The sequence below is a fragment of the Mastigoproctus giganteus genome, chromosome 5 (genome assembly GCF_048544385.1).
Source record: "Mastigoproctus giganteus isolate SK-2022 chromosome 5, ASM4854438v1, whole genome shotgun sequence".
NCBI classification, from domain to species: Eukaryota; Metazoa; Arthropoda; class Arachnida; order Uropygi; family Thelyphonidae; genus Mastigoproctus; species Mastigoproctus giganteus.
In genome coordinates this window covers 2,202,370-2,229,757 of record NC_143579.1, presented here as the reverse complement: position 1 = coordinate 2,229,757, position 27,388 = coordinate 2,202,370, and the positions used below count along the sequence as shown (strand labels likewise).

General features: G+C 39.0%; 1 protein-coding gene across 2 annotated transcripts in view; it reads left to right on the top strand.

Moving 5' to 3' along the window:
* Mer (ezrin/radixin/moesin family protein merlin) overlaps positions 1-27,388 on the top strand; it is a 514,590-nt gene that overhangs the window by 300,581 nt on the left and 186,621 nt on the right. For both annotated transcript variants that reach the window (XM_090373044.1, XM_090373043.1), the window contains one exon: positions 26,865-26,987. In XM_090373044.1, the coding sequence (XP_090229170.1) occupies positions 26,865-26,987 (123 nt within the window). The remainder of the gene's footprint in view (positions 1-26,864; positions 26,988-27,388) is intronic.

Genomic DNA, 27,388 nt, shown 5'->3' with positions numbered 1-27,388 from the left:
TCCTATTGCTTCCTCTGCATCTAAAAAACTGGGTTTTCTCTTTCACTCTCAGCATTACTTCTCTTCCAAACAGTTGTTACGTCTCTAAGAATCACAAATCCGTTGTACCATGGAATATTGTTCCCACACCTGGGGTGGTGCCCCCAAAACCTCTCTCACGATTCTAGATTCCATTCAAAATAGGGCAGTTAGGTTAAATAATGGCTCATCTCTAACAGTCTCTCCACAGACTGTCTCATAGACATTGTTTCTACTGCATGCCTTTTCTACAGATACTTCCGTGGGCACTGTTCTTCTGAATTGGCTTCTATAATTCCTGCTCTCTCTTTCAAAGCAGTCCGAACATGTGCTGCAAACAGTCAACATCCTTTTACTGTCCAATTTAAATCCTAACACAGAAACAACATTTCTTCTTCCTCATTTATTCATTCAACTTCTGTTTTCTTGAACAACCTTCCTTCATACTTATTTCTTGAAAATTGTAATCTACAGAAGTTCAAGTCAACAAGTATCTTCTTTCAGCTTTTCAACCTTCAACTCACCACTGTACTAAGTACTATAGGTTCTAAAAAAAAAAAGAAAAAAATTCCTATACATAACAATGATCCTTGAGAATGAAAAAAAATTTAGTATGGAAAACATATTTAACATTTTATACTGTAAGATACTCAAGAAATTATAAGGAATTGTGGGAGATTTGGTTTCTTTCTATGGCAGTTCTTTACTTTTTTTATTTAATTTTATTTTAGTCTTGATTTTTAAGGAGTTCTTATGTGCTGTATTGTAATAACTAGATCTTATATATATATGAAATTAAGCTAAGAAATTAATATATCCTAATTAAATAAGGATATATGAAAATTAAGCTAAGCTATACATAAGATCTGGTTTTATTTTAGTTTATTGGTTATTATTAGTTATATTATTTAGTTTACAATAATGTACCTATGTAAATGTAATCAGACGCCATTACAGAATATTTAGTGTGAACCCCCAGGGGTTCACACTAAAAAACATGTTGGGAAAAAGAAACTGCAAAAAAACATGTTTTTTGCACTTTGCACATTGGGAACTGCAAAAAAAAGCAAAAACTTACCATATTACCTGCTGATCCCACCTAATAGTTGTATAATTCTTCCTTGAATTAATTCAAACTACCCACCATCTAAAACAACAGATGGGAGTTTGTTACCACAATGGATACCCACTGGCTGAAGGAAAAATTCTGAACATCTAACCAGCAACCATTCTTAATCAGTTGGAATTTATACTCCCCCTTATGGGTAGCCTGAAAAGAGGTTACTCAATCCATTCAAAGCTTTAAAACCTCAATCAAATCTCCTCACAGGTTGTAGAGTCCAGGAACTTCGGTTTGCAGAACTGAAGCCTTTCCTGGTAAGAGTATCCTTTTGTTCCTCTCACTAATCTCGTTGCTCTTCTCTGCACCCCTTCCAACAGATCCACATCCTTCTAAAATCAGGCCTCTGCACCTTGTGCAGTACTCAAGATGTAACCTGACCATTGTCTTACACAATAAGATAATCATCTCCTTATCCCTGCTGCCAAAATTTCTGTATATCATTAGCAAAACTCCATGAGCTGTCCTGGTAGCCTGTCTATACTGCACAGAGAACTTCATATCTGATTGCACAATTGCCCTAGGTTGTTTTCATTCTCCACTACCCTGAATGCGATATCACTTAGTTGGTATGTTATTCTGGAATTACTGCTCCCCATATGAAGTACTCTGCATTTGTCAGTATTAAACTTCAATTGCCCATCTACCTAATTTGTCTACATCTTGTTACAGTAGCATAACCTGATTGCAACAACTAAGCACCCTATGTCATTAATAAATATAGAAATCAACAATGGGCAAGGCCCTGAACCCTGAGGGAATCTTCTAATAACATTAGTCTTAGAAGAGCAGTGCTTGTAGATAACCACCCTGTCTTCTCCTGCTCAACCACCCCTATGTCCATAGTTGTAACTTGCCTTTAAGACTGCTCCAGTTTGTATAACAGTATTTTTTTTACATGCAACAGTAACAAAAGTTTCTCTGAAATGCAAAAACCTATCCAGTTTTTTAACAACCTGAACCGAATCTTCATTAGTTAAACCATTCATATCTAGTGGACCAATGTGATTCATTCTTTTCCATTGTTAAATAAGTAAAGAAGCCTTTGCTGCTTTTCTTCACATTCTTTACCAGAGCCTTCTTGTAATTTGCCTTAGTTTATATATATATATATATATATATACACCTGTATCACTTGATATCATTTTTATGCATCCCATTTACAGTACATTTTTCATTTATATGCATCCCATACATTTTTATTTTCTGCTACAGGTCTCATCAGTTCATCTGACATCCATTTAGGCCTAAAGCCCTGCAGCTTCTACAGTTGCAATTGTAAATGCTTCCCATTTAGAATTTGCTGTTGGTAACTGCACAGTTGGTCCCACTACATAGAATTTAAAAACTGAGACCATTGTAGTCACCTTTATGAAAGCTTTTTCCTTTGTCCTTGACAGCAGTTACATCTTTAAGGTAAATCGACATCAATACACTGTGGTCACTGCCACCTAGTGGTTCTTTTATATGCAGGTTCTTAAGGGTTACTGCTGATAATCAGATCATGGGTATTGTTTTCTGTTATTGCCTCTTTAACATACTGGTGTAGAAAACAGCAGTATGTTAAAGATAATCCGCAAATTGTCTTGATTCTGTGTGAGTGATCAAAGCACAGAGTCCAGTCAATATCTGGGTAGGTATAGTCCTCGTTATAAGACATTCTGATTTAGTAGCCACTCTATTTGGCTGAATAGTTGTTTGTTATACTCCTCGCAATCATTAAATCTCTGATGCCCGACTCTAATTTTTGTTTTTCCAGTGCTTTGGTCACACCAATGTGTACACATTGCACACATTGGTGTGACCTATGTATGTAATGTGTACAAAAATGATACAGTGTACTCCCCATATTCAAATTCTGAATCCTTATATCTGAGTGATGCCACATCTGAGTGTCACCATGTCAGGTACAATGAAGTTGTAAACATTTCCTGGTGGTAACTAGGATGGTTGCTCATTCAAATGACACCAATGATATTCCCAGTTGGGGTGGTGGCTGATGCCCTTGATTTACCATGAGAGCAGAGGCGATTAAATGATGAGTTGGAGCCCATTTTGGCAAGCACAATGATCCAACTCTGAGAAAGGACAGCATTTATTCTCCTTCATTCCCTCCATTCATACTGTTGAGCGGTGGCACAGTCCTGGTTACAGTTTGGTCTGTCAAATTGCAGACTCCTGACTGGACATAGCTTGAGGTATAGGCTGCACCAGTTGAGCTTAGCCCCCTTAGAATTGTTCTTCTGTGGGGAGCCCAAATTGGCCTCCACATTTTGCTTTATTATTACCTTGTTATCAGGACTTTAGAGAGAGAGAGAGAGAGAGAGAGAGCAAGGGATGCTCAGGGCCTTACTTATGGACAGGTGCATGAGGTGCTAGCCTCTGGCCTCACTATAGAGGGGGGGGTGTGCTTGCATGGCCTCTGTAATCTCAAATTTTTAAAGCGATATTTGTATTGCAACATTTTTCAACATTTGTGTTTAAACAGATCAGTAAAAATAGTTTTTTTCTGATTATCTTTAAAGAGGGGGCCCCATAAGAGCATAGCACCTCAGGCCCTGAGAAGTGTAAGTGCAGTCCTGGGGACACTCACTTTTGATGAGACCACCTTGGTGGAGTTATTTATGATGAGGGCTTTTTTCAGCAGATTTGCTAATTTTGTCCATGATCTATTTTTAAGCAGAACTCTTTAGCTAGATAGTATTCACCTACCTCATCCTAGTAGGGTTGTGATAGCCCATCCCCACCTCTAGGCTACTACTAAGGAAGATACCTTAATTCTTTGTTGTTTGAATTGACCATTGGGTCTTTGTGTTTTGTATTTTGTTTTATTGTTTAGCCTACTAGATGTTAGTTAAGTTTCAATACACAGATGAGAACCAGTTATATGTGGGTGAAAACCTGGGTGGCGACAAGGATAATTGCCCATTCAAATGATACACAGTGTACAATGTGTACAAAAAATGTACACAAGGCTACAAAAATCGAACAAAAATAACGGTTTTACCTATCGTAAGTAAATGTACTCCCCATATTCAAATTCTGAATCTCTTATATCTGAGTGATACCACATCTGAGTGGCTCCATGTCAGTTGTAGTGCAGTTTTAAACATTTCTGGACTTGGCCATCCAGAGTATAAACAAACTTTTATTAAAATTCTCTAAAAATTCAGGGCTATTAAAGCCTCAGGTTATGGAAAACGTTTAACTAATGTATGGTTAGTTCTTTGTATCATTATATGAAAAGCTAAATTATTTAAGCAGAGTTTGTATCAGACAGCATTATTCTTTTGTATATCATATTGTGAGACTTCATAATGAGTTGCATATTCACCTTGAATAAGTAATGCGTTCCCCAAGAGAGGTGTACCATAGGTACTTAAGCATAAATGAAATTCTGGATATTTTCAAAATCAAAAAATACAGGGTCACCTTATATACAGGGCATATCAAGTCTACATACAGAGAAGAGTTTATGTTAACTTAACATAATTGTTCATATAATTTTTTAATGTTACTGGGAAATATCAGTCTTGCTCTCAGTTCTTCATAGGGTAAGTGTGATGCATAGATTATTGTACATATAGTCACTACTAATTTTTGTTATATTGTTTTGTAGACAAATCCAGTTGACAGCATGGCATTTCCGAACTTTTATAGTGCCTGCATTTGCAGTAGTTGGAAATTGATATTAAAGCACTTTTGTTTTAATTGAAAGTGCAGTTAATAGTACTGTACTTCCAATTAAACAAATAGTAACTGGTAACCACATTAAACCAGTTTTATTAATTCTTTCATAAAATAGTTCCTTAATCATTTAATATTAAGTTAATATTAATATTATAATCATGTCCAAAATTGTTCCATTTGGGTAGTGGCATTCAATGTAGAATAAATATTAACAGTATATTTCTCTGTTGTGGAAGTGTAACTTATTTGGAGGGCTAGAATAGGCAACTAATTGTGAAGGGTTTCATAACATGAGATGCAGTATAATGATGTATTTTGGTATGAACTATTTTCTTAAATAATTTAGCTATTTGCAGAATGGTGTGGTGCTATTTATTGTAACAGGATTTTGCTGTATATAAAAAAGAGGATTTTTTTAGCATTGATGTGTTTATTGATTAACATGCAGGCTTAGTGATTGATCTGGGTTATGTGAGATCTTCTCTATAGTGTTTAATGTTGTGGTTTGGTCGTGCATGCTTCATCACTATTCTTCTTGGCATCTCTTCTGAAATAATTAATATAATTTTGAAGCATAGTCTCAACTATTAGTTAAACCTTTTCCAATTAGTAGTAGTAGTAGTAGTAGTAGTGGCACTTGATGCAAGAAAGCAAGTGTAGGAGCTTATGCAGCATCAGCCAAAAAAAAAAAATCACACCATACCCTCCAATTGCCTGTCCAGTTCCTCCTTAAATTTATTTAACCTATCAACTTCCACAACAACAGATGGAAGTTTGTTCCAGCAATTAACCACCCCCTGGCTAAAGGCAAATTTCCGCACATCTATTCTACATCTGTCCTTTCTTAATTTGAACTTATGTCCCCGTAGGTTCGTATTCTGAACAAGTGGGAGGATCCCATCAGAATTCAGCGTGCTCAACCCATTCAAGGCCTTATAGACCTCAATCAGATCACCGCGCAGGTGCCTAGTCTCCAGCCACTGCAATTTGCAGAACTTAAGCCTCTCTTGGTAAGAGGATCCCTTCATTCCCCTCACCAATCGTGTTGCTCTTCTCTGTACACGCTCAAGCAAATCTACATCCTTCCTAAAATGAGGCCTCCAGACCTGTACGCAGTACTCAAGGCGTGGCCTGACCATTGCCTTATACAGAGGGACAATCACCTCCTTTTCCCTGCTAGCAAAATTCCTATATATCATTGACAAAACCCCATGACCTGCCCTAGCAGCCTGTCTACATTGCTCAGAAAACTTCATATCTGACTGCACAATTACTCCCAGGTCTTTTTCATTTTCTACCACCTTAAGTGTAGTGCCACACAGTTGGTACGTTTCTCTGGGGTTACTTCTACCCATATGCAGTACTTTGCATTTGTCAAGGTTAAACTTCAGTTGCCACTTCTTAGCCCATCTGCCCAAATTATCTAGATCCTGTTGCAGTAGCACACGGCCATTACTGTCATTAACAACCCTGCCAACCTTCGTGTCATCTGCAAACTTCGACATTAAGCCTGATATACCTTCATCAATATCATTGATAAATATACAAAACAACAGTGGACCCAACACCGAACCCTGTGGGACTCCACTAATAACATTAGTCCACAAAGAGCAGCACCCATTGATTACCACCCTCTGTCTTCTCCCACTTAACCATCCTTTTATCCATTGTAGCAACTTACCCTTAATACCATTCTGCTCCAATTTGTACAGTAGTCTTCCATGCGCAACAGTGTCAAAAGCTTTCCTGAAATCCAAGTATATGATATCAAAATTATTTTTTGCATCCAGTTCCTTTGTGACCACATCATAATAACCAATCAAATTTGTCAGACAAGACTTTCCCTTAACAAACCCATGCTGTGTCTGAATTATTGCTGCAGTCTTGTCTAGATGATCCTGCAATGCATCTTTAACCAGTGACTCCATTATTTTACCCGGAACAGAAGTTAAACTAACTGGTCTGTAATTATTCGTGTCACCCTTCGAACCTCCTTTGTGAATTGGGGATACATTTGCACATCTCCAGTCCGTGGGAACCTCCCCTGAATCCAAGGATGCTCTCATAATTATGGCTAAGGGTTTGCTTAGTTGCTTTGCCGCCTCCTTTAATATAACTGGATAGATCCCATCCGCCCCAGGTGCCTTTCTTATGTTTAACTTCAACAATTTCTCCTCCACTTTGCTCTCAGTTATTACAAAATCATTAAGCACACTGCTACAATTTGATGACCTTCTTCCATTTTCAAACTGTAATGATTCCTCACGTGTGAATGTAGATGCAAAATACTAATTCAGTTTGTTTGCTATCTGAGCAGGATCATCAACAGTCGAACCATCGATGTCAAGTGGACCAATCATATTCAGCCCCTTCCTTTTAGAGTTTATATAAGTAAAGAAATCCTTGCTGTTTTTCTTAGCATCTTTTGCCAAAGATTTCTCGTAATCCGCCTTTGCCTGCCGAACCTCCTTTGTGACCTGATTACAGACTAGCTTATATCTGCTACAGGCTTCTGCGTCGCCTGATAATTTATATGCATCCCATGCATTTTTCTTCTCTGTCACGAGTCTCATTAGTTCATTTGATAACCATTTAGGCCTAAACCTTGAACAATATTTCTTCATCGGTATGAAAAGTCTAGTAGCTTCCACGATTAATTCCTTGAATGCTTCCCACTTAGAATTTACTGTTTGTAACATCGTCAGTCAATCCCACTGTACAGAATTTAAAAACTGTCTGAGACCACTGTACTCCCCTTTACGGAAGCAAAAACCCTTTCTTTTACCCCTGACGGTAGTTACCTCTTTGAGTAAATCCCACTTCAGCACACTGTGATCACTGCCACCTAGTGGTTCCTTTATCTGCAAATTCTTAATACACGAATGATCACTGCTGATAACCAGATCAAGAGTATTACTTTCTCTGGTTGCCTCTCGAACATGCTGCTGCAGAAAACAATCATCCAATAAATCCACAAAAGTCTGACTAGTGTGTGAGTGACCAACCCACAAGTTCCAGTCAATATCTGGGAAGTTAAAATCCCCCATTATAAGACATTCTGATTTACTGGCCCACTCTATTTCACTGTACAATTGTTCATTGTACTCATTCGAGTCATTAGGCCTATAACACACTCCTACTCTTATTTTTGCTTTTGCAGTGCTTATGTCACACCAAACTGACTCAACAGTGCACTGTCCATCTATATCAACTGGATGCACTTCTTTTGATTTTATGTTTTTCTTAATTAACAGCATAACACCTCCTCCCTTTCTGTCCTGTCTATCCTTTCTGTACACATTGTACTCCCCAAATTCCAGTTCTGCATTCCTTATATCTTTGTGACACCACGTCTCTGCTATCCCAACAATATACGCCTTTGATGTCTTGACCAACACTTCAAATTCATCAAATTTATTTACTATACTTCTAGCATTGGTATACATGCAAGCATACATGCTCCTATGCCTATTCCTTGTTACCCTAACACATCCCATATACCCAACTATTCCAGGATGACTGCCATCCGTCCCTGAAACCCCCAACACCCCTCGCTCCAGGTCGCTTCTTATTCTAATAGAAGTTGTGCAAGAATCACCTTCACCTCTGCCTGCGGTTACTGTTAAACTATTAGTCTTTGTATCCCCCCAAGCTAGCAGTTTTCCGACCCTATATTCCCTATATACAAAAACAATGGCTACAAAAATCGAACAAAAATAACGGTTTTACCTATCGTAAGTAAAATCCACAAAAACTCTTTATCTAAATTAAAATAAAAAATAACCAGCGTCACTATAACTATATGACTACGTATTAAGTACAATATAAAACAACAATCATGTAAATAAAAGGCAAACACTTATCGTTTTTGCAGAGCCTGTAACTGTCAGCTGTAACTTTTAAATAGAGTCAGCGCCCTTTAAGTAAGTAAGGGAAAAAAAAAAAAAGTAGTTCCCAAATTTACTGGAGTTAATTCATTACCAGAGTTTATTCACGTGCTCATAAAGCGAAAACTCGTAAAGCAGGAATTTAACGTTCAACACGGGTTACTTTCTCATCAATGAAATTTGACAATAGTAATGTTAAGTAAAGGTCAGCAAAACAATAGTTTGTGCTTAAACAATGATTTATTTATCCAAAGGAATGAAAATGTTGCCTTTAAAATTAAGCAAATTATAATAATAAAAAAATTATTTATGTCATTTGAATGTTAAAGAATGTTTATTCTTCATCATCATCGACTAAATGCACACTCGTTGAAGGTTCATCACTTGACGATGGTTCATCACTCATTCTTGGCTCAGCACTCATTGGTTTGTTGGAAGCATAGGGAACCCAAGACACTCTTTTATTTTCTTTATAAATTTCATGATAGCATGCATAAGCATTTTTTAAATATGTAGCAACTTTTTTTAGTGCGCTCGAAATTTGAATCTTGTGACTCAAATCTCAGTTGCTTTTTCAGTGTGGAAAAGCTTCATCAAGCCCCTTGAGAGTGAAGAAATGAATAGGAGTTGCAGCTGTTAAACCTTCTTTCTCAGCTTCTTCACATTTTGCCATTTCAATGAGGTCTTCATTGGTGAGCTCTCCATCGCATACTTGAAACAGATCAGTGATGTCAGTTATAGAAACTTCAAGCTGCAATTGGTTAGCAAAAAATGTTGCTAACCATCCAAAAATGGTTAGCAACATTTTTTTTTTTTTTTTATGTAAACCACAAACACTAGAGGTGTTAAAACCTATAGTACTTCTTCTTCTTCTTCTTCTTTGGTCCTTAGCTGGCAGCTGGGGGAGGCGGTTGGCCACGCAACCAGTATGCTGCTGTAGGTGCCGCAGGGTTTCGGACTTGCTCTGTGATGTTCTTCCATACCTTACGATCCATGGCTTCAGTCCTGGCCTGGTTAAGGTCGAGACGTCGGCTCTTCAAGTCATCTTCCACTTGCTTGGCCCACGTTTTCCTAGGCGCGGTCCGTTGGATGCTCCATTGGGTGGGTCGTTGTCTCCAAAGGAGTGTGGATGGTATTCTGTTCGTGCCCATTCTACATACGTGGCCAAACCATCTGAGCCTTCGCTTCTGGATTTGGTCGGCAATGGTTGGTTGCTGTTGGCATCTGGCGCGGATGGTATCATTAGTGATGCGGTCGCGAAGAGAGATGCCCAAGATCTGCCGCAGGCATCGCATTTGGAATACCTCAAGTTTGTTCAAATCTAACTTGAGACAAATGCATGTTTCCGATCCGTAAAGAAGAATGGGCAGGATCAAAGTCCGGAAGAGTCGGATTTTAGTCTTTGTGGAAATGTTGGTCCTCTTCCACAGACACCATTTGAGCGAGGCAAACGCAGTGGCCGCCTGTCCAATTCTGCTGTGAATTTCCATGGTGGATGCAACTTTCTTCTCCTGGACCAGCGACCCAAGGTATTTAAAGTCCTGCACTTGCTCGATCTGGACGCCTTCGAGATAGATGGTGGCTTGCGACCCATCTGTTGTCAGGGCCTTTGTCTTACCAGCATTGATCTTCAAACCGTATGGCCGGGCAATGCGGGCAATGTCGTAGAGGATTTCCGTGGCTTCAGCGTCGTTACCGGCAAGGATAGCACTATCATCAGCAAACATCAGGTCAGTCACATAGTGATCCTTGTCATATTGTATGCCCTGTCTGTTTCTGAATGCTTGCTCATAATGGCGTCGACCACGATGTTGAAAAGCAACGGGGAGGCTACATCCCCTTGGCGGACTCCAGTTTGGATGGTAAATTCCTCAGATAAATCGTTCTGGATGCGCACCTGGCTGGTTAAACCGTTGTATGCAGTTTGGAAGAGTGTGATGACTTTTCGAGGTACATGTTCAACCTCTAGTAGTTTCCATAAGGCAGGCCGGTGGACACAGTCGAAAGCAGACTTAAAGTCAATGAAAACAATGACGGTTCGCTGTCCACACCGGATCCTCTCCTCCATCAGCTGACGAATGGCAAAGATTTGATCACAGCATCCTCGCCCGGGTCTAAATCCTGCCTGTTCTTCTTGACTGGTTTGCTCGCGATGTTTTTGCAGTCTTGACTGGATAATCTTCATAAAGACCTTTCCAATGATGGAAAGGAGGCTGATGCCACAGTAGTTCTTGCAGTCCCGGTTATCACCTTTCTTGTGGATTGGTACGATAATGGCTTTCCTCCATGTTAACGGAATTTGTTCAGTGCACCAGATGGTTTTGAGGAGTGAGTGTAGTCGGCGAAGCAGTACATCTCCCCCGGCTTTGATCGCTTCTGTGGTGACTTGGTCCACTCCTGGTGCCTTGCCATTCTTCAGGGATTGTATGGCTGCTTTCACTTCTTCTACTGTAGGCTCAACATCGACCATGGAGACCTCAGGGGGGTCGATCGAGAGTGCTGTTGCTGGCGGTCCCTGAGGTGGGTCGTGATTATACAGAGCTTTGAAGAATTCACTCCACCGTTGCAGGCGTTCGGATGGTGATCGCACGATGGTGATTCCATCAGCATTCTTGATGTTGTCACTAGTCAATTTAGTCTTTCCACTCAGACATCTGAGGGTGCGGTAGAGAGTGCGGTACTCGTTTTTGGATGCCGCCACTTCAAGATCGTCTGCCACTTGGTTCCAGTATGCTTCTCTTTCTGCTGTCATTCTTTGTCGGACTTCTCGGTTTAGCTGCCGGTACCGTTCAAAGTCGACCAACTTTGCCTGTTTCCGTTTGTCCACGTGGTTGAGGCACTCATCTGATATCCATGGTTGCGTTCGACGTCAGGCAGGTGGACATAGGGGCTTGGCACATTCCAGGATGGCATCAGAGATCCTTCATTTATATCTTCTTCATTTATATCCTCGGGCACGGCCAGCATCTCGAAGCGGTTGGATAGGGCGATCTGATATGCCTGTTTGTTGGCAGCATTCATTAGCTGCCTCCAGTCCAGCTTGGCTGACCGAGATGATCTTTTTGCATGCCGTAATTTGAGCTGCACCTTAGCCCGGATGAGGTAATGATCAGATCTGCAATCAGGTCCCCTCATGGCACGAACATCCATGAGTGATGAGCGAAATCTGGCATTGATCAAAATGTAGTCCAGGATTGCTGAGTCCTTGCCAGATGGATTTCGCCATGTAAGTTGATGTTTTTGAGGGTGCTGGAAATGGCTGTTTCCAATGATCAGGTTGTTAGATGCGGCAAAGGACAACAAACGTAGTCCGTTGTCATTGATCTTCCCATGGCCAAACTTGCCCATTGTTGTTTCCCAACCAGATCTGTCCACACCAATATGGGCATTAAAGTCCCCTGCGAGGATGATCACTTCTGTCTGCGGAATTGAATCCAGCGTATGTTGGAGCTGGTTGTAGAAGTCATTCTTGGTCGGGTCCAGGCTAGTCTCAGTTGGCGCATAGGCGGAGATAATATGGGTCTTGATGGTGCCCTTGACAGTAAGGACTGCCAGGCGGTCCGATATTGGTTTGAAAGTAATCACACTACTGTTGGCCTGAGCATCGACCATAAAGCCCACTCCTGCTTCTCGTTTCTCGCCACCAGAGTAGAATAGCATAACCGCTTCGTTAGGTGCTGGTGGTTGGATGATCATCGTTCCAGACCCGGTGAGCCTTAATTCAGATAATGCTGCGATTGATATCTTGCACCTAAGTAGTTCTTGGGCAATGATTTCCTTTTGTCCAACGTGGTGCCCCGTTCGAACATTCCATTCGCCAATGTTAATTGTCCTTTTCGGCGTAGTAAGCTTATTGCTGTGGCCAGTGATCCACTTCACACCAGCACCCTGGGTCCCCAGTGCTGGCGCATCGGCTACCCCCGATGTGGTAACATTGTTATAACAGCTTGTTCTGTGGCCAGTGGTCCACTTCACACCAGTACCCTGGGTCCCCAGTGCTGGCGCATCGGCTACCCCGGATGCGGTAACATTGTTGTAAGAGCTTGTTCCGAATTTCATGCGGTTTCTTGCCTAGTTTCCCCGGTTTCCCGGTTCTGGTCATTTCAGCAGGATGACCACCCTCCTCCTTTCGCAGCCGGGCTTGGGACCGTCCATGGCGGAGTTATAGTACTTAGTACAGTGCTTGGGTGGGAGATTGAGAAGACAAAAGAAGATATTTGTTGACATTGTACTTGAACTTCTGTAGACTGTAATTTTCAGGAAATGCGTATGAAGGAAGGTTGTTCCAGAAAACGACAGTTGAATGAATAAACGAGGAAGATGAAAAGTTGGTTCTGTGAGTTTGAAGTTGGACAGTAAATGGATGTTGGCTGGTGGCGACGCGTGTTCGGACTGTTTTGAAAGAGAGAGCAGGAATTATAGAAGCCAATTCAGAAGAACAGTGCCCATGGAAGTATCTGTATAAGAGGCATGCAGCAGAAACAGTACGTCTATGAGACAGCCAGTGGAGAGACTGTTAGAGATGAATCATTAATTAACCTAACTGCCCTCTTCTGAATGGAATCAAGAAGCCTGAGAGAGGTTTTGGGAGCACCACCCCAGATGTGGGAACAATATTCCATTGCAGAGCAGATTTGCCATTTATACAGAGTGAGCAGCTGTTTGGAAGAAAAGTAACACCGAGACCGAAAGAGAAAACCAAGTTTTTTAGATGCAGAAGAAGCAATATTTGTAAAGTGCTTGTGCCAAGAGAGATTAGAAGTCAGGGTAATCCCCAAAAGAGATATATCATTCTGCCTAGAAATCGGAGTACCACTAAAGATAAGCATAGAAGCAGAAGAATCCTTTTTTGCGAGACAAGACTGAGTTTTAGAAGGGTTGAAATCAACTAAGTTGTCTTTGCCCCACTAGAATTACCTGAAGATCGGCATTTAAGGAATTGGTAGCAGATTTTCAAGAAGTTGAAGCTGATTGAGCAGGGCAAGGTTTCTCAAAATGGAAAGTGGAATGCAATGTGCTATCATCGGCAAAACTATGGATAGGATTTCCAGTCAATGGAAGATGGTCATTAATATACAAGAGGAAAAGAGTGGGGGAAAGAACTGAACTTTGGGGGACACCGGCATTAGTGGAGAAGTTACTACCATCACCCTCAGTGAGCGATCAGAGAGAAAATTGGATAACCAATTACTAAAAACAGTTGGCAAACCATAAGATGGAACCTTGTTTAGAAGATCTTTATGCCAAACACGATCGAAAGCCTTTTAGATGTCAAGAGCAACTACTTGTGTTTCACCGAACCTTTCCATTGAAAATTAGTCCATAAATGTGTAACATAAGCCAGAATATCACCAGTGGATCGACACTGACGGAATCCATATTGGCGGTCGTTGATCAGGCAGAAGTTTTTTAGGTAGTTTAAGAGTTGGCGGTTAATTGATTTCTCCATTACTTTAGAAAGAGTAGAAGTAATTGCAATGGGACGATTTTTTATTTATTTATTTATTTATTTTATTTATTTCGTATGATGTGCTCAATGCACGAAGGAACCAGTTTTTTCTTGCTTCCTTCGTGTATCGTGGCCGTGATACCCAACCAACCAGTTGGTTTGGCACCATCGTGATATCCAGCCCGAGGCGGGAATCGAACCCGCGACCTTTGGGTTGCAGGCAGGCACTTTACCTACCTGGCTAGCCTGGTCGGCAATGGGACGATAATTGGATGGGAGGGATTTGTTACACTTTTTAGGAACTGGCTGGATATGAGCAAATTACCAAGCAGAAGGAAAAACACCTTTGGAATAAGAAAGTGAAAAATGTCGGAAAAGAATAGGAGTAAGTTCACGAACACAGGTTTTGAGAACAAGTGGAGAAATACAATCGGGACCTGGAGCTTTCTTAGCATCAAAATTCGTCAAACTCCTTTTGACAGAAGACCACAGGAGGCATTGAATGGAGCGTGTTGGGAATGGTGAGAGGTGTTTTACCAAGATCATTAATATGTGAGCTGGAAGAAAAATGGGATGCTAGCAGGTCAGCTTTATCCTTGGCTGAAGTTACAACAGAACCATCTGGTTTGGACAGAGGTGGGAGCAGAGATGGGCAAAAGTTGCGGCCAATAGCTTTGGCAAGAGACCAGAATGCTCGGCTACCATTAGGGCAAGAGGCAAGTTTTCTACTCTTAGCCTGTTCAAACTCTAGTTTGGACTGATTAATAACTGCTTTACAATTGTTGTGAGCTTTGGTGTAGGCAGAAAATGAAACTGAAGAATTAGAAACAAGCCAATTACGATATGCAACATTCTTCTTTTGAACAGCCTTAGCATATTTATTGGAAATCCAAGGTTTAGATAAAGGACGAGATTTTAAAGTGGCGTGTGGGATAAAGGATTCCATTCCTGCAAGAATAATTTCACTGACATGGTCTGAGCAAATGTTGACATCAGAAGTTTTGAAACAGTAATCCGACCAAAGAAAACAGTCTCGCAGGTCATCCCATTTTGCATTCTTGTAATGCCAAACAACACGAGGTTGGGAATAGTCATGAGATAAAGGTTCCATTGGAGAAGAGACAATCACCCAGTTGTGATCTGAAGTGCCTAAAGGACCTCTCACTTCGACCGTGTACTGGCTGTATGATTGGGATTGTCCAGTATTCTTGTAGGTAAATGAACAATCTGTGCAAGGTCATTAGTAATTGCAAAAGCCTCAGCATCTCGACCAGCTGGGTCGGTGTGATTAGAAAACGGAAGCCACCTGGAGTTGTGAACATTAAAATCACCAAGGAAAATTACCTCACTGTTAGGAAAGTTGGACTGGAGAAAGTCAAGTTGCAAAGAGAGGAAGTCAAAGAGCTCCAAGTGATTAGTGGAGTTGGGAGAACGGTAGAGACAACAGATGAATTTGACACAATGAGGAAGAGAGATTTTAAGCCAGAGAAGATCAAAGAGAGGAGATTCCAAATTGCCAAGTTTCTCACAGGGAATATCAGAACGGACATATGCACAAGTACCACCTTTGAGGCGAAAGGAATCATACAGCAAATAATTTGGGCATATGAGATGAGCAGTAGTTGAATCAACTGATAACTGAGATTCTGTCAGAAATAGTACATGGGGTTTGGTAGACTGCAAGTGGAAATGGACATCGTTGAGATTAGAATTGATACCACGTATATTTGTGAAATGAATTAGGAAGTGCTTGGGAGGTTTATATCTTTTCGCAGATAAGCTTGCTCTATTAGTTTGACAATTCATGGTGTATTCAGTAGTAAGAAAAAGTGGGTGGGACATGCTGTGTATGAAGTAATGAAATTTTTGGATATGGCGTACACATGGTAAGAATATACCCAGATCCGTGACATAATGTGGCCTCAACAATGCTCCCCGCATACACACTTCTCGGACTCCCTCCAGTCACTGTCTGGCAGAGTAGAGGTAGCAAGATTATACACTAGCTAATCCGGAAGCCTCCTTGAGAGTTACCAATAGGTTCGGTCCGGTGTACTAACTAGCGCTCGGCCTGCGAACATAGTTTTAGAGCTGTATCGTCAAAATGTAAGGAATATTGAGGTTCGCCACGATGTTCATCATAACCTCAAAAGTCATCAATCATACTGCATGATGGAAGAGATAGGGAGGGGTTGACCGGAACTTAGCTCTAGAGACTAATCATGGGTTCCACCATTTCAAGCCTCCAAACCATTTCTGTTTCATTTTGCACAATCTCTGCTGTTCTTGAAATCCTTCAAAATTATCAAACTGATGGCAGAGTTTATTCCAAACACACTTCATGTTCTTCTCTAAAATAATTTTTCCACTTTTTGTTATTTTGATTGCATCTAAAATATGGAATTCTTTCCAAAATTCTTTAAGAGTTGGAACTCCATCCTTATCTCTGCATGAGCAAACAACTGCATGCACAATATTACTGCAATATATAGCTATGCATGTGGGTTTAAATGCCATATTTATGAATGTTTATTTATTTATGAGCATTTATTTATTGCAATTAATGTTCATATTTTCGATCTTGTTGATAATTGAAAAAAAAAGAACTAAACCCGGGAACTTGTAAAGCAGGAACTGCCTGTACTATGAAAACTCAATCATATATTACTATCAAACCAAACCTTAATATAATAAAACTTAACTTTCTTTCAGCTAATGTAGCTATTCAGTTTTAGCTGCTCAATCAGTGAACTTATTTATTTCAATTTCATAAATTTATTTATTGCACTGTTGTATGCATTGGCACACTTTTGACACGTTTTGTTTTCATTGCAATTTTGCACCTTTGGAAGTACTCAGTTTTGTTTGACTTAATTATTTAAGATAATGTATAAGCTTGCTCTCTTGCATCATATGCCTCTACTAATGCTAATAAACAGCTGAATAAGTTTAATTGTTTAAACATATTCAGTGTTTAGTTTTGTTGACGTTGTTCCTCAAAGAACTCAAATTAAGAGCTGATGCTGGATGATGTCCAGAAACCTCCTAGTTTTTATTACTATTTAAAATTATTTTAATAATGTGCACTCAGCAGATCTCATACAACGAGCTTTGCATTCAGATTGCATCTAACCCAGAAGAACTTTAGAAGCAGTTGAAAAATATGTACTTTGTTCATTCATAGGATGCATATGTTATTTACAGTATGTTGTATTCATGTGAGTGTATGTTTTATACCTTTGTAATAACTGAATTCTACCTCAGAAATAGTAAGTAAAACAGTATGTTTGCAATCATGAAATTCTAAATTTTAGAGGCTAAGTATTCTTTTTGAATACTTAAAAAGTTGTATTCCTCATCAATATCTTGGTTCCAAAAGGTATTCAGAAGCTCAAACTTGTTTCTAAGTTCCAATACATACTGCCTTTTCTCCTCTTTTGCTGTCTCAAAGACCTTCGTTATTATTTATTCAAGTCAGTTTTTTCCTTTCTTTTCTTAACAATGCATCTTTTTTTAGTGAGGATGAAGTCAATTTCATTAGCTGTTAATCCATTTGGACTCTTCCATGTCCACTTCCTGTTCACTCTTTTCTTTAAAAAAGTATTCATTATTTGCATCCGTGCATTTAGGATTCTATTAGATAGTGTAGTATTGACAATAAATTAATTAAATTTATTGATCTTATTAATTTAAAATATCATGCCCTAGAGCAGAAAAGCAACGGGCACAAAGCAGCAGGAGTGCTGTGACTTGGGGAAGAACTGAGAGGGAGCGATTCTCCAATGCATCACAGCCTAAAAAAATGTGCAACTTGTGAAATGTTTGCCGCACTCTCTGGAACGGAACATGATCTAGCCAAGGAGGATGTCTTTGAGTGTGCCAGGTGTAGAGAGTATCTAGAAATTAAGTGTCAACTCAGCGTTCTGATGGGCGTCTACAAGAGCTTGAGATGTAGGGTAGATGCCCTCGAAGAAATTTATATGAAGGGCTTATCAAGCTCTCAGCTGCTCAACGCCAGAGCTCACTCCTGGGCATCAGACAACACAGCCGACCAGCACATTCTCTAAGGTAGAATGTGCTGGTCCCACAGGAGTTAGTTATCGTCAGTGACTCTGTTGTCAGGGAGACGGCGAATATATTGTGTAAAAAGGATACATGGAATAGGACCAGGGTATGTCTGCCAGGGGAAAAAGTTGATGACATTGTAAACCATATATCATCTTTTAAGGGCACAAAGGGTGATATTGTTATACCCGTTGGCACCAATGACATTAAGAGTAGGAGATCTACAGATTTACTTAACAAGTACAGGTCAATGTTTCAAAAAATTCATGAATTAGGGTTAAATTTGAAAGTGTCTGTAATTCTGCTCAGACACGATAGGGGGGGAGTACATGATGAGAGCCTTGTCAATCAATTCAGCCCTGGGGGGGGGGAAATGTGAAAGGCTCAAGGGGTAAAATTTTTTTCAGCCTGGTCTGTGCTTGTTTACAGGAGAGACTGCTTCTACACGGATCGGATACACTTAAATAGAAAGAGTGCAAGAATGGTTGCTGATACTATCGAGACAGTGTTAGGTCGGTCAGAAAACTTCTAGCTTGCGGGATTCACAGACTAAAAGGTTAAAAGTACCCCCAGGCAGAGGTGTACGTGATTCTTGCACTACTTGTATTCAGGGGCGTTGGGGGTGTCAGGGACTGAGGGCAGTCATTGTGAAACAGGCGGGTATATGGGATATATTAGGGTAACTAATAATAAGAATAGGTACATGTATACAGTAAACCCCCGCTATTCGCGGGGGTTACATTCCTGAGAAATGTCGCGAATACTGAGTTATGGCTCCCATAGTAATAAAGGGGTTCCGTTCCAAAGTATGAAATATATAAGAAAAACTAGTCTAAAATTTTGTCTATTTATTGTATTATATATACCTTCATAATATGACTATGTACATAGTGAAATGCAAGCATATGGCATCGAAATGAAAATAAGAAACAATTTAATATTAAATGTAATATTTATTAGAAATTTCAAATAAATCTTTCAAACCAGCGTCTTTGCTAGCTAAAAAACTTATTCTGCCAGTGCTATCACCAGTTTCGCTAAAGTGTTGATAAAGGAGTTTTGCCTTTTCACGAATGATGAGTGAACTTAACTAAATTTTATTTTGAGTTCGGTCTTTTATCCACAGATTTAAAGCTTTTTCCATTTTTTCTAATTTAACATCATGAGTTACAGAGCAAATTTTTGAAGCAATTAGCGCATTTTCACGGACACTACGGTGGATTTTTTCTTCCGATTTTTTGATTGATCGTATTGTTGACTCATTGATTTTATAATGTTTTGCCACTGAGGAGACACTTTCACCATTAGAGATTTTATCTAATAACTCAATTTTATTCGCTAATGTCATCACCTTCTTTGATATTTTCACATTTTTCTTGGTATTCGTAGCCATATTTTTGTAGGGGTTAGAAAGAACTTGTCCACAATAAAGGCACTTTGTTCTGTTAACATGCTCGAAAAAGTCTGTTTTACACTGCAAAACGGTAGATTTATCATTTTTGTAAGCATATCAATTTATAAATTGATAAATCTATTCAATTTATAAGCATATAAATATAAACATTCACTCTCGCGATTTTGTCACTCCCCCCTCCCCCCCCACCCACTAAGCACTGTTTTGACTGGGAAAGATAATTTTAGCCACGCCCATGTTTTTTTATGGCGGAAAATATTCACGGCGCTTTAAAATTCACATTTTTTTAGGTTTCATTTTATATTAAATCGCTGATCGCGAATAAGCGAAACCGCGAATACAGATACCACGAATAGTGGGGGTTCACTGTACTTGCATGTATACCAATGCTAGAAGTATAGTAAATAAATTTGATGAATTTGAAGTGTTGGCCAAGACATCAAAGGCAGATATTGTTGGGATAGCAGAGACATGGTGTCACACAGATATAAGGAATGCAGAACTGGAATTTGAGGAGTACAATGTGTACAGAAAGGATAGATAGGATAGGAAGGGAGGAGGTGTTGTGCTGTTAATTAAGAAAAACATAAAATCAAAAGAAGTGCATCCAGTTGATATAGATGAATAGTGCACTGTTGAGTCAGTTTGGTGTGACATAAGCACTGTGAAAGCAAAAATAAGAGTAGGAGTGTGTTATAGGCCTAATGACTCGAATGAATACAATGAACAGTTGTACAGAGAAATAGAGTGGACTAGTAAATCAGAATGACTTATAATGGGGGATTTTAACTTGCAGATATAGACTGGAATTTATGAGTTGGTCACTCGCACACTAGTAAGACTTGTGGATTTATTGGATGATTGTTTTCTGCAGCAGCCTGTTTGAGAGGCAACCAGAGAGGATAATACTCTTGATCTGGTTATCAGCAGTGATCATTCATGTATTAAGAATTTCCAGATAAAGGAACCATTTGGTGGCAGTGATCACAGTGTACTGATGTGCGATTTGCTTAAAGATATAATTACCATCAGGAGGAAAGGAAGGGGTTTTTGCTTCAATAAAGGTGACTACAGTGGTCTCAGACAGTTTTTAAATTCTGTACAGTGGAATCAACTGATGATGTTACCAACAGCAAATTCTAAGTGGGAAGCATTCGAGGAATTAATAATGGAAGCTACTAAATGTTTCATACCTATTAAGAAATATTGTTCAAGGTTTAGGCCTAAATGGATGTCAAATGAACTAATGAGACTAGTGGCAGTGAAAAAAATACATGGAATGCATATAAATTATCAAGCGAATCAGAAGCCTATGGCAGATATAAGCTAGTCTGTAATCAAGTCAAAAAGGAGGTTAGGCAGACAAAGGAAGATTATGAGAAATTTTTGGCAAATGATGCTAAGAAAAACAGCAAAGATTTCTTTACTTATATAAACTCTAAAAGGAAGGGGATGAATCTGATTGGTCCACTTGATATCGATGGTTCGACTGTTGATGATCCAGCTCAGATAGCAGACAAACTGAATGAGTATTTTGCATCTGCATTCACACATGAGGAGTTATTAAGGTTTGAAAATGCCACAAGTTTATCAAATTGTAAAAGGGTGCTTAACTGAGAACAAAGTGGGGGAGAAATTGTTGAAGTTAAACATAAGAAAGGCTCCTGGGGTGAATGGGATCTATCCAGTTATATTAAAGGAGGTGGCAAAGGAAGTAAGAAATGCTTAGCCATAATTATGAGAGCATCCTTGGACTCAGGGGAGGTCCCCACGGATTGGAGATGTTCAAATGTGTCCCCAATTCACAAAGGGGGATCGAAATGTGACACAAGTAATTACAGACCAGTTAGTTTAACTTCTGTTCCAGATAAAATAATGGAGTCACTGGTTAAAGATGCATTGTAGGATCATCTAGACACTGCAGCAAGAATTCAGACACAGCATGGGTTTGTTAAGAGAAAGTCTTGTCTGACAAATTTGATAGGATATTATGATGTGGTTACAAAGGAACTGGATGCAAAAAATAATTTTGATATTATATAGTTGGATTTCAGGAAAGCTTTTGACACTGTTGCACATGGAAAACTACTGTAGAAATTGGAGCAGAATGGTATTAAGGGTAAGTTGTTACAACGGATAAAAGGATGGTTAAGTGGGAGAAGACAGAGGGTGGTAATCAATGGGTGCTGCTCTTCTTGGACTAATGTTATTAGTGGAGTCCCACAGGGTTCGGTGTTAGGTCCACTGTTGTTTTGTATATTTATCAATAATATTGATGAAGTTATATAAGGCTTAGTGTCGAAGTTTGCAGATGATACAAAGGTTGGCAGGGTTGTTAATGACAGTAATGGCAGTGTGTTACTGCAACGGGAACTAGAAAATTTGGGCAGATGGGCTGAGAAGTGGCAACTGAAGTTTAGCATTGAAAAATCAAAGTACCAACTGTGTGGTACTACACTTAAGGTTGTAGAAAATGAAAAAGACCTGGGAGTAATTGTACAGTCAGATATAATGTTTTCTGAGCAATGCAGACAGGCTGCCAGGGCAGATCATGGGGTGTTGTCAATGATATACAGGAAATTTGCTAGCAGGGAAAAGGAGGTGATTGTCCCTCTGTATAAGGCAATGGTCAGGCCACACCTTGAGTACTGTGTGCAGGTCTGGAAGCTTCATTTTAGGATGGATGTTGATTTGCTTGAGTGTGTGCAGAGAAGGGCAACAAGATTGGTGAGGAGAATGAAGGATCCTCTTACCAGGAGAGGCCTGATTTCTGCAAATTGTAGCAACTGGAGACTAGGCACCTGTGCGGTGATCTGATTGAGTTGTATAAAGCCTTGAATGGGTTGAGCACGCTGAATTCTGATGGGATTCTTCCACTTGTTCAGATTACGAACCTAAGGGGGCATAAATTGAAATTGAGGGACAGATGTAGAATAGATGTGCGGAAATTTGCCTTTAAGCAGATTGTGGTTAATTGCTGGAACAAACTTCCATCTGTCATTGTGGAAGTTGATAGGTTAAATAAATTTAAGGAGGAACTGGACATAAATTTAGAGGGGATTGTTTTGTAATTTTTTTTTTTTTTTTTTTTTTGGCTGATTCTGCAAAAGCTCATACACTTGCTTTCTTGTATCTATGCCATTACTACTACTACATTCCTTGACATTTTGAAATTGTTGAAGTCTTTCACCAATTCTAAAATTTCCTCTAATTTCCGTTTTTTGCTGTTTTGTCTCTTTCCAATCTTTGCATCAAAGTCCCCCATAACGATGGAGTAGTCAGTTTTCTGTTCATCTAGAAGTCTCAATTTCAGTGTACAACTTGGGGAATAGCAACCCTCAAATAAATTATGCACTTGGTGGGGTTGAATTTAAAACAGAGGAGGAGGAGGAGGAAAGGGATCTGGGAGTTATAATATGGGCAGATATGAAGTTTTCTGAACAGGCAGCCAGGAAAGCCCATGGTGTCTGATCGAAGATTATCAAATGCTATCCTGTAGAGATAGAGAGGTCATAATCCCACTATATAAGGTATTCGTAAGACCACATTTGGAATACTGTGTTCAAGTATGAAGACCTCATCTGAAAAAAAGATGTAGAGCTTCTTGAAAGGGTCCAAAGACAGGCAACTCGGATGATAAAATTGGCAAATGGACGACTGTATGAGGAAAGACTCTGATTATGTGGGATATGGAGCTTCACAACTAGGCACCTCAGAAGTGACCTAATTGAGTTTTATAAGGCTCTAAAAGGGATTGTAAGATGAATGAAGGTGGAATTCTCACTGTTTTAAATTATTCCACAACTAAGCAGTATAAATTCAAATTTCAGGACATGAGATTTAGATTAGATTGTAGGGAGTTTTCTTTTAGCCAGTGAGTTGTTGATAACTGGAACAAGTTGCCTTCGCAGGTAGTTGAGGCTGACAGTTTGAATAAATTGAAAAGTCAACTGGATACTTACCTGTGTGAGGAAGGAAGCATATAATTTGTTTCCTTATCTACTTGGCTGGTTACTTTTTTTTTTTTTTTTTTTTGTTCAATGCAGCAAAAGCCTGTGGCTTCCTTCCACTATATGGCGAATACTATTACTACTACTGTTACTATACTAGATACCCAGTGGTGTGCTGGTGAATTTTTAACAACCCCCCCCCACCCTCTTTGGAAACTACACGGCAGTTTCTCCCTTTTGAAAAAATTCTTTGATAAAAACATCAAGCATGGGAATGTCATTCCTTAAGAATGGGCCAGGCAAAATTAAGCAGGTGTTTGTTGGAAATAATATTCCTGTAAAATTGCTAGGGGACATAATCTGTACACAGAATGCTGTTTAAAAAAGAAGCACAAAGGTTACCAAAATAAGTGTAACCCAGCTGAATTTTCCCTGTCACCATATACAAGCCTATCACCCAAATGCCGCTAGCCATTGTGGATCGAAGTGTGTGCCGCTCTACAGTTTGTAGCCATTATTAGTTTAACAACTGTCTTGCAAAATTCTTGAAAATTTAATAATCAGCTCGCGCTAGCCAGCTCCAACACATCACTGTAGATAACACATTTGAAGTTAGCCACAAGCTAACTCAGCTATGGATAACAATTCAGATGACAACATCACTTCATGCACACAATTTCTGCCTAGTGGATACAATTTTTAAGTTATACATCGATGACAATTATAGATTTGAATATTCTCTTGAGCCTGCTGTAATGGACTTTACCATTATAATATAAAGTAGCTAACATTGGAGCAGTATAGTATTAAGGGCAAGCAGCTACAGTGAATGAAAGGGTGGTTGAGTGGGAGAAGACAGAGTGTGGTAATCAATGGATGCCGCTCTTCATGGACTAATGTTATTAGTGGAGTCCCCCATGGTTTCGTGTTGGGCCTGGCATTGTTTTGTTTATTTATCAATGATATTGATGAAGGTATATCTGCCTTAATATCCAAGTTTGCAGATGATACTAAGATATTAAGTTTTCTGAGCAGAGCAGATCATAGGGTGTTGTCAATAATATTCAGGAATTTTGCTAGCAGGGAAAAGGAGATGATTATCTCTTTGTATGAGGCAGTGGTCAGGAACACCTTGAGTACATCATACAGGTCAGGAGGTTGGGTTACTTGAGCGAGTACAGAGAAAGGCTACAAAATAGTTGAGGAAGATGAAGGGATCCTCTTACCAAGAAAGGCTTAAGTTCTGCAAATTGCAGTGTCTGGAGACTAGGCACTGCAATTCAAATTGCGAGGTGATCTGATTGGCCTTGAATGGGTTGAGCAGGCTCAATTCTGATGGTATTCTTCCCCTTTCTCAGATTATGAACCCAAGGGGACATAAATTCAAATTGAGGAAAGACAGTTGTAGTTTCAAAATTGTATCCACTGTGCAGAAATTTGCCTTTAGCCTGCAGGTGGCTGATTGCTGGAACAAACTTCCATCTGCCGTTGTGGAATTTGAGAGCTTAAATAAATTAAAGTCTGAACTAGACAAACTTTTGGAGTGAATGGATGGATGAAACAGTAAGGGTTTTTTTTTTTGTATATTGCTATATAAGCTTGCTTTCTTGTATCATATGCCTTTACAACAACAACTACTACTACTACTACTATACAACTTTATTTGCTGATCTTTTTATGTTACAGTACAGAATGGCTTCATTGTTGCTGTATCATGTGTACAGGGATATTCATGTGTTGTTGTGGCGGATCCCAGGGTTTCCCCCATAAGCCGCTATTGTACTTCTTGTGTTGAAGCTTATGCCAAAACCGGCCAATTGTATGTAGTGTGTATGTATCATGTGTACAGTAAATCCCTGCTATTCGCAGTATCTGTATTCACGGTTGCTGATTTAATATAAAATGAAACCTAAAAAAATGTGAATTTTAAAGCGCCGTGAACATTTTCCACCATAAAAAAAACATGGGCGTGGCTAAAATTATCTTTCCTGGTCAAAACAGCGCTCAGTAGGTGGGGGGGGGAGAGGGCTGACAAAATCCCAGCGTGGATGTTTCTCGCTATTCCTTGTTCAGTATGTGTTATGCACTTGTCATGGAAGGTTTCGTCGTTTGCTTTTCATTTATATGCTTATAAATTGAATAAATTTATAAATTGATATACTTACAAAAGTGATAAATCTACTGTTTTGCAGTGTAAAACAGACTTTTTCGTGTGTGTTAACGGAAGAAAGTGACTTTATTGTGGAGAAGTTCTTTCTAACCTGTACAAAAATATGGCTACGAATAACAAGGAAAATGTGAAAAGATGAGAGAAGGTGATGACATTAGCGAATAAAATTTGAGTTATTAGATAAAATTTCTAATGGTGAAAGTGTCTAATCAGTGGCAAAACATTATAAAATCAATGAGTCAATGGTACGATCAATCTAGAAATCGGAAGAAAAAAATCCGCCGTAGTGTCCATGAAAACGCGCTAATTGCTTCAAACATTTGCTCTGCAACTCGTGATGTTAAATTAGAAAAAACGGAAAAGGCTTTATATCTGTAGATAGAAGACCGAACTCAAAATAAAATTCCGTTAAGTTCACTCATTATTCGTGAAAAGGCAAAACTCCTTTATCAACACTTTAGCGAAACTGGTGATAGCACTGGCAGGATAAGTTTTTTTAGCTAGCAAAGGCGCTAGTTTGAAAGATTTGTTTGAAATTTCTAATAAATATTACATTTAATATTAAATTGTTTCTTATTTTCATTTCGATGCCACATGCTTGCATTTCACTACGTACTGTCTATGTACATAGTCATATTATGAAGGTACATATAATACATACATAGACAAAATTTTAGACTAGTTTTTCTTATATATTTCATACTTTGGAACGGAACCTCTTTATTACTATGGGAGCCATAACTCAGTATTCACATTTTCGGTATTCACGGCATTTCTCAGGAACGCAAATAGCTGGGGTTTACTGTATTATTATTCTTATTGCTCCTATGGCCATTTGATTTATGGTGATGGTACTTACAAGAACTGAAAACATTTTCTCTAGCCAAATGCCATTTTTGCAATACAGTTGTACAACTAATACATTTTCTTGCTCAAGTTAATGTACTAATTGTGCAGTAGTATCCCAAAGTTCATATAACATACAGTATTTATGATGCATAAATTAGTGCCGTGCTAATTTGTCAAGCAATCCTAAATTGCATGAATATTTCCAAATTAACATTTTTTTTTTTTTAATAGTATCCTTTGATTTGATTTTAGGTTGAAAGAAATAAGCTTGCAAAAGAAAAGCAATTGCGTGAAGAAACAGAAAGAGAAAAGGCAGAGTTAGAACAACGGTTATTACAGTATCAAGAAGAGGCAAGATTAGCCCAGGAGGCACTGGTATGTTTAAAAAATTACTTTTGTTTCCAACATAGCTGCTGATGTTAGAAGGAAATTTTTGTTTAAAAGAGAAATTACTGGTATTATGTTGTAGATAAAATGTTGATAACTGTATTATAAATAACAAGCTAAATGAAAAGAATTGTGTCAATTTCAATGGGCTGGCTTAATACATGATTTAGTTCATATAGTAGTGCATTAGGAAGTTGGTTAGGAAAAGAAGTTATTTACTACATGACATAATGTTCAAAATAGTTTGAAAAATTCCTTATATGGGGACTTCTGTGATTTTAAAACCCAAAATAGAGATAGATAGACAAACAAAAAAGTAGAAACAATAAAACTAATAAAATTCTTATTCTGACTACAGAATAAATTAATCTGTAGTATGTTTAGCTAAT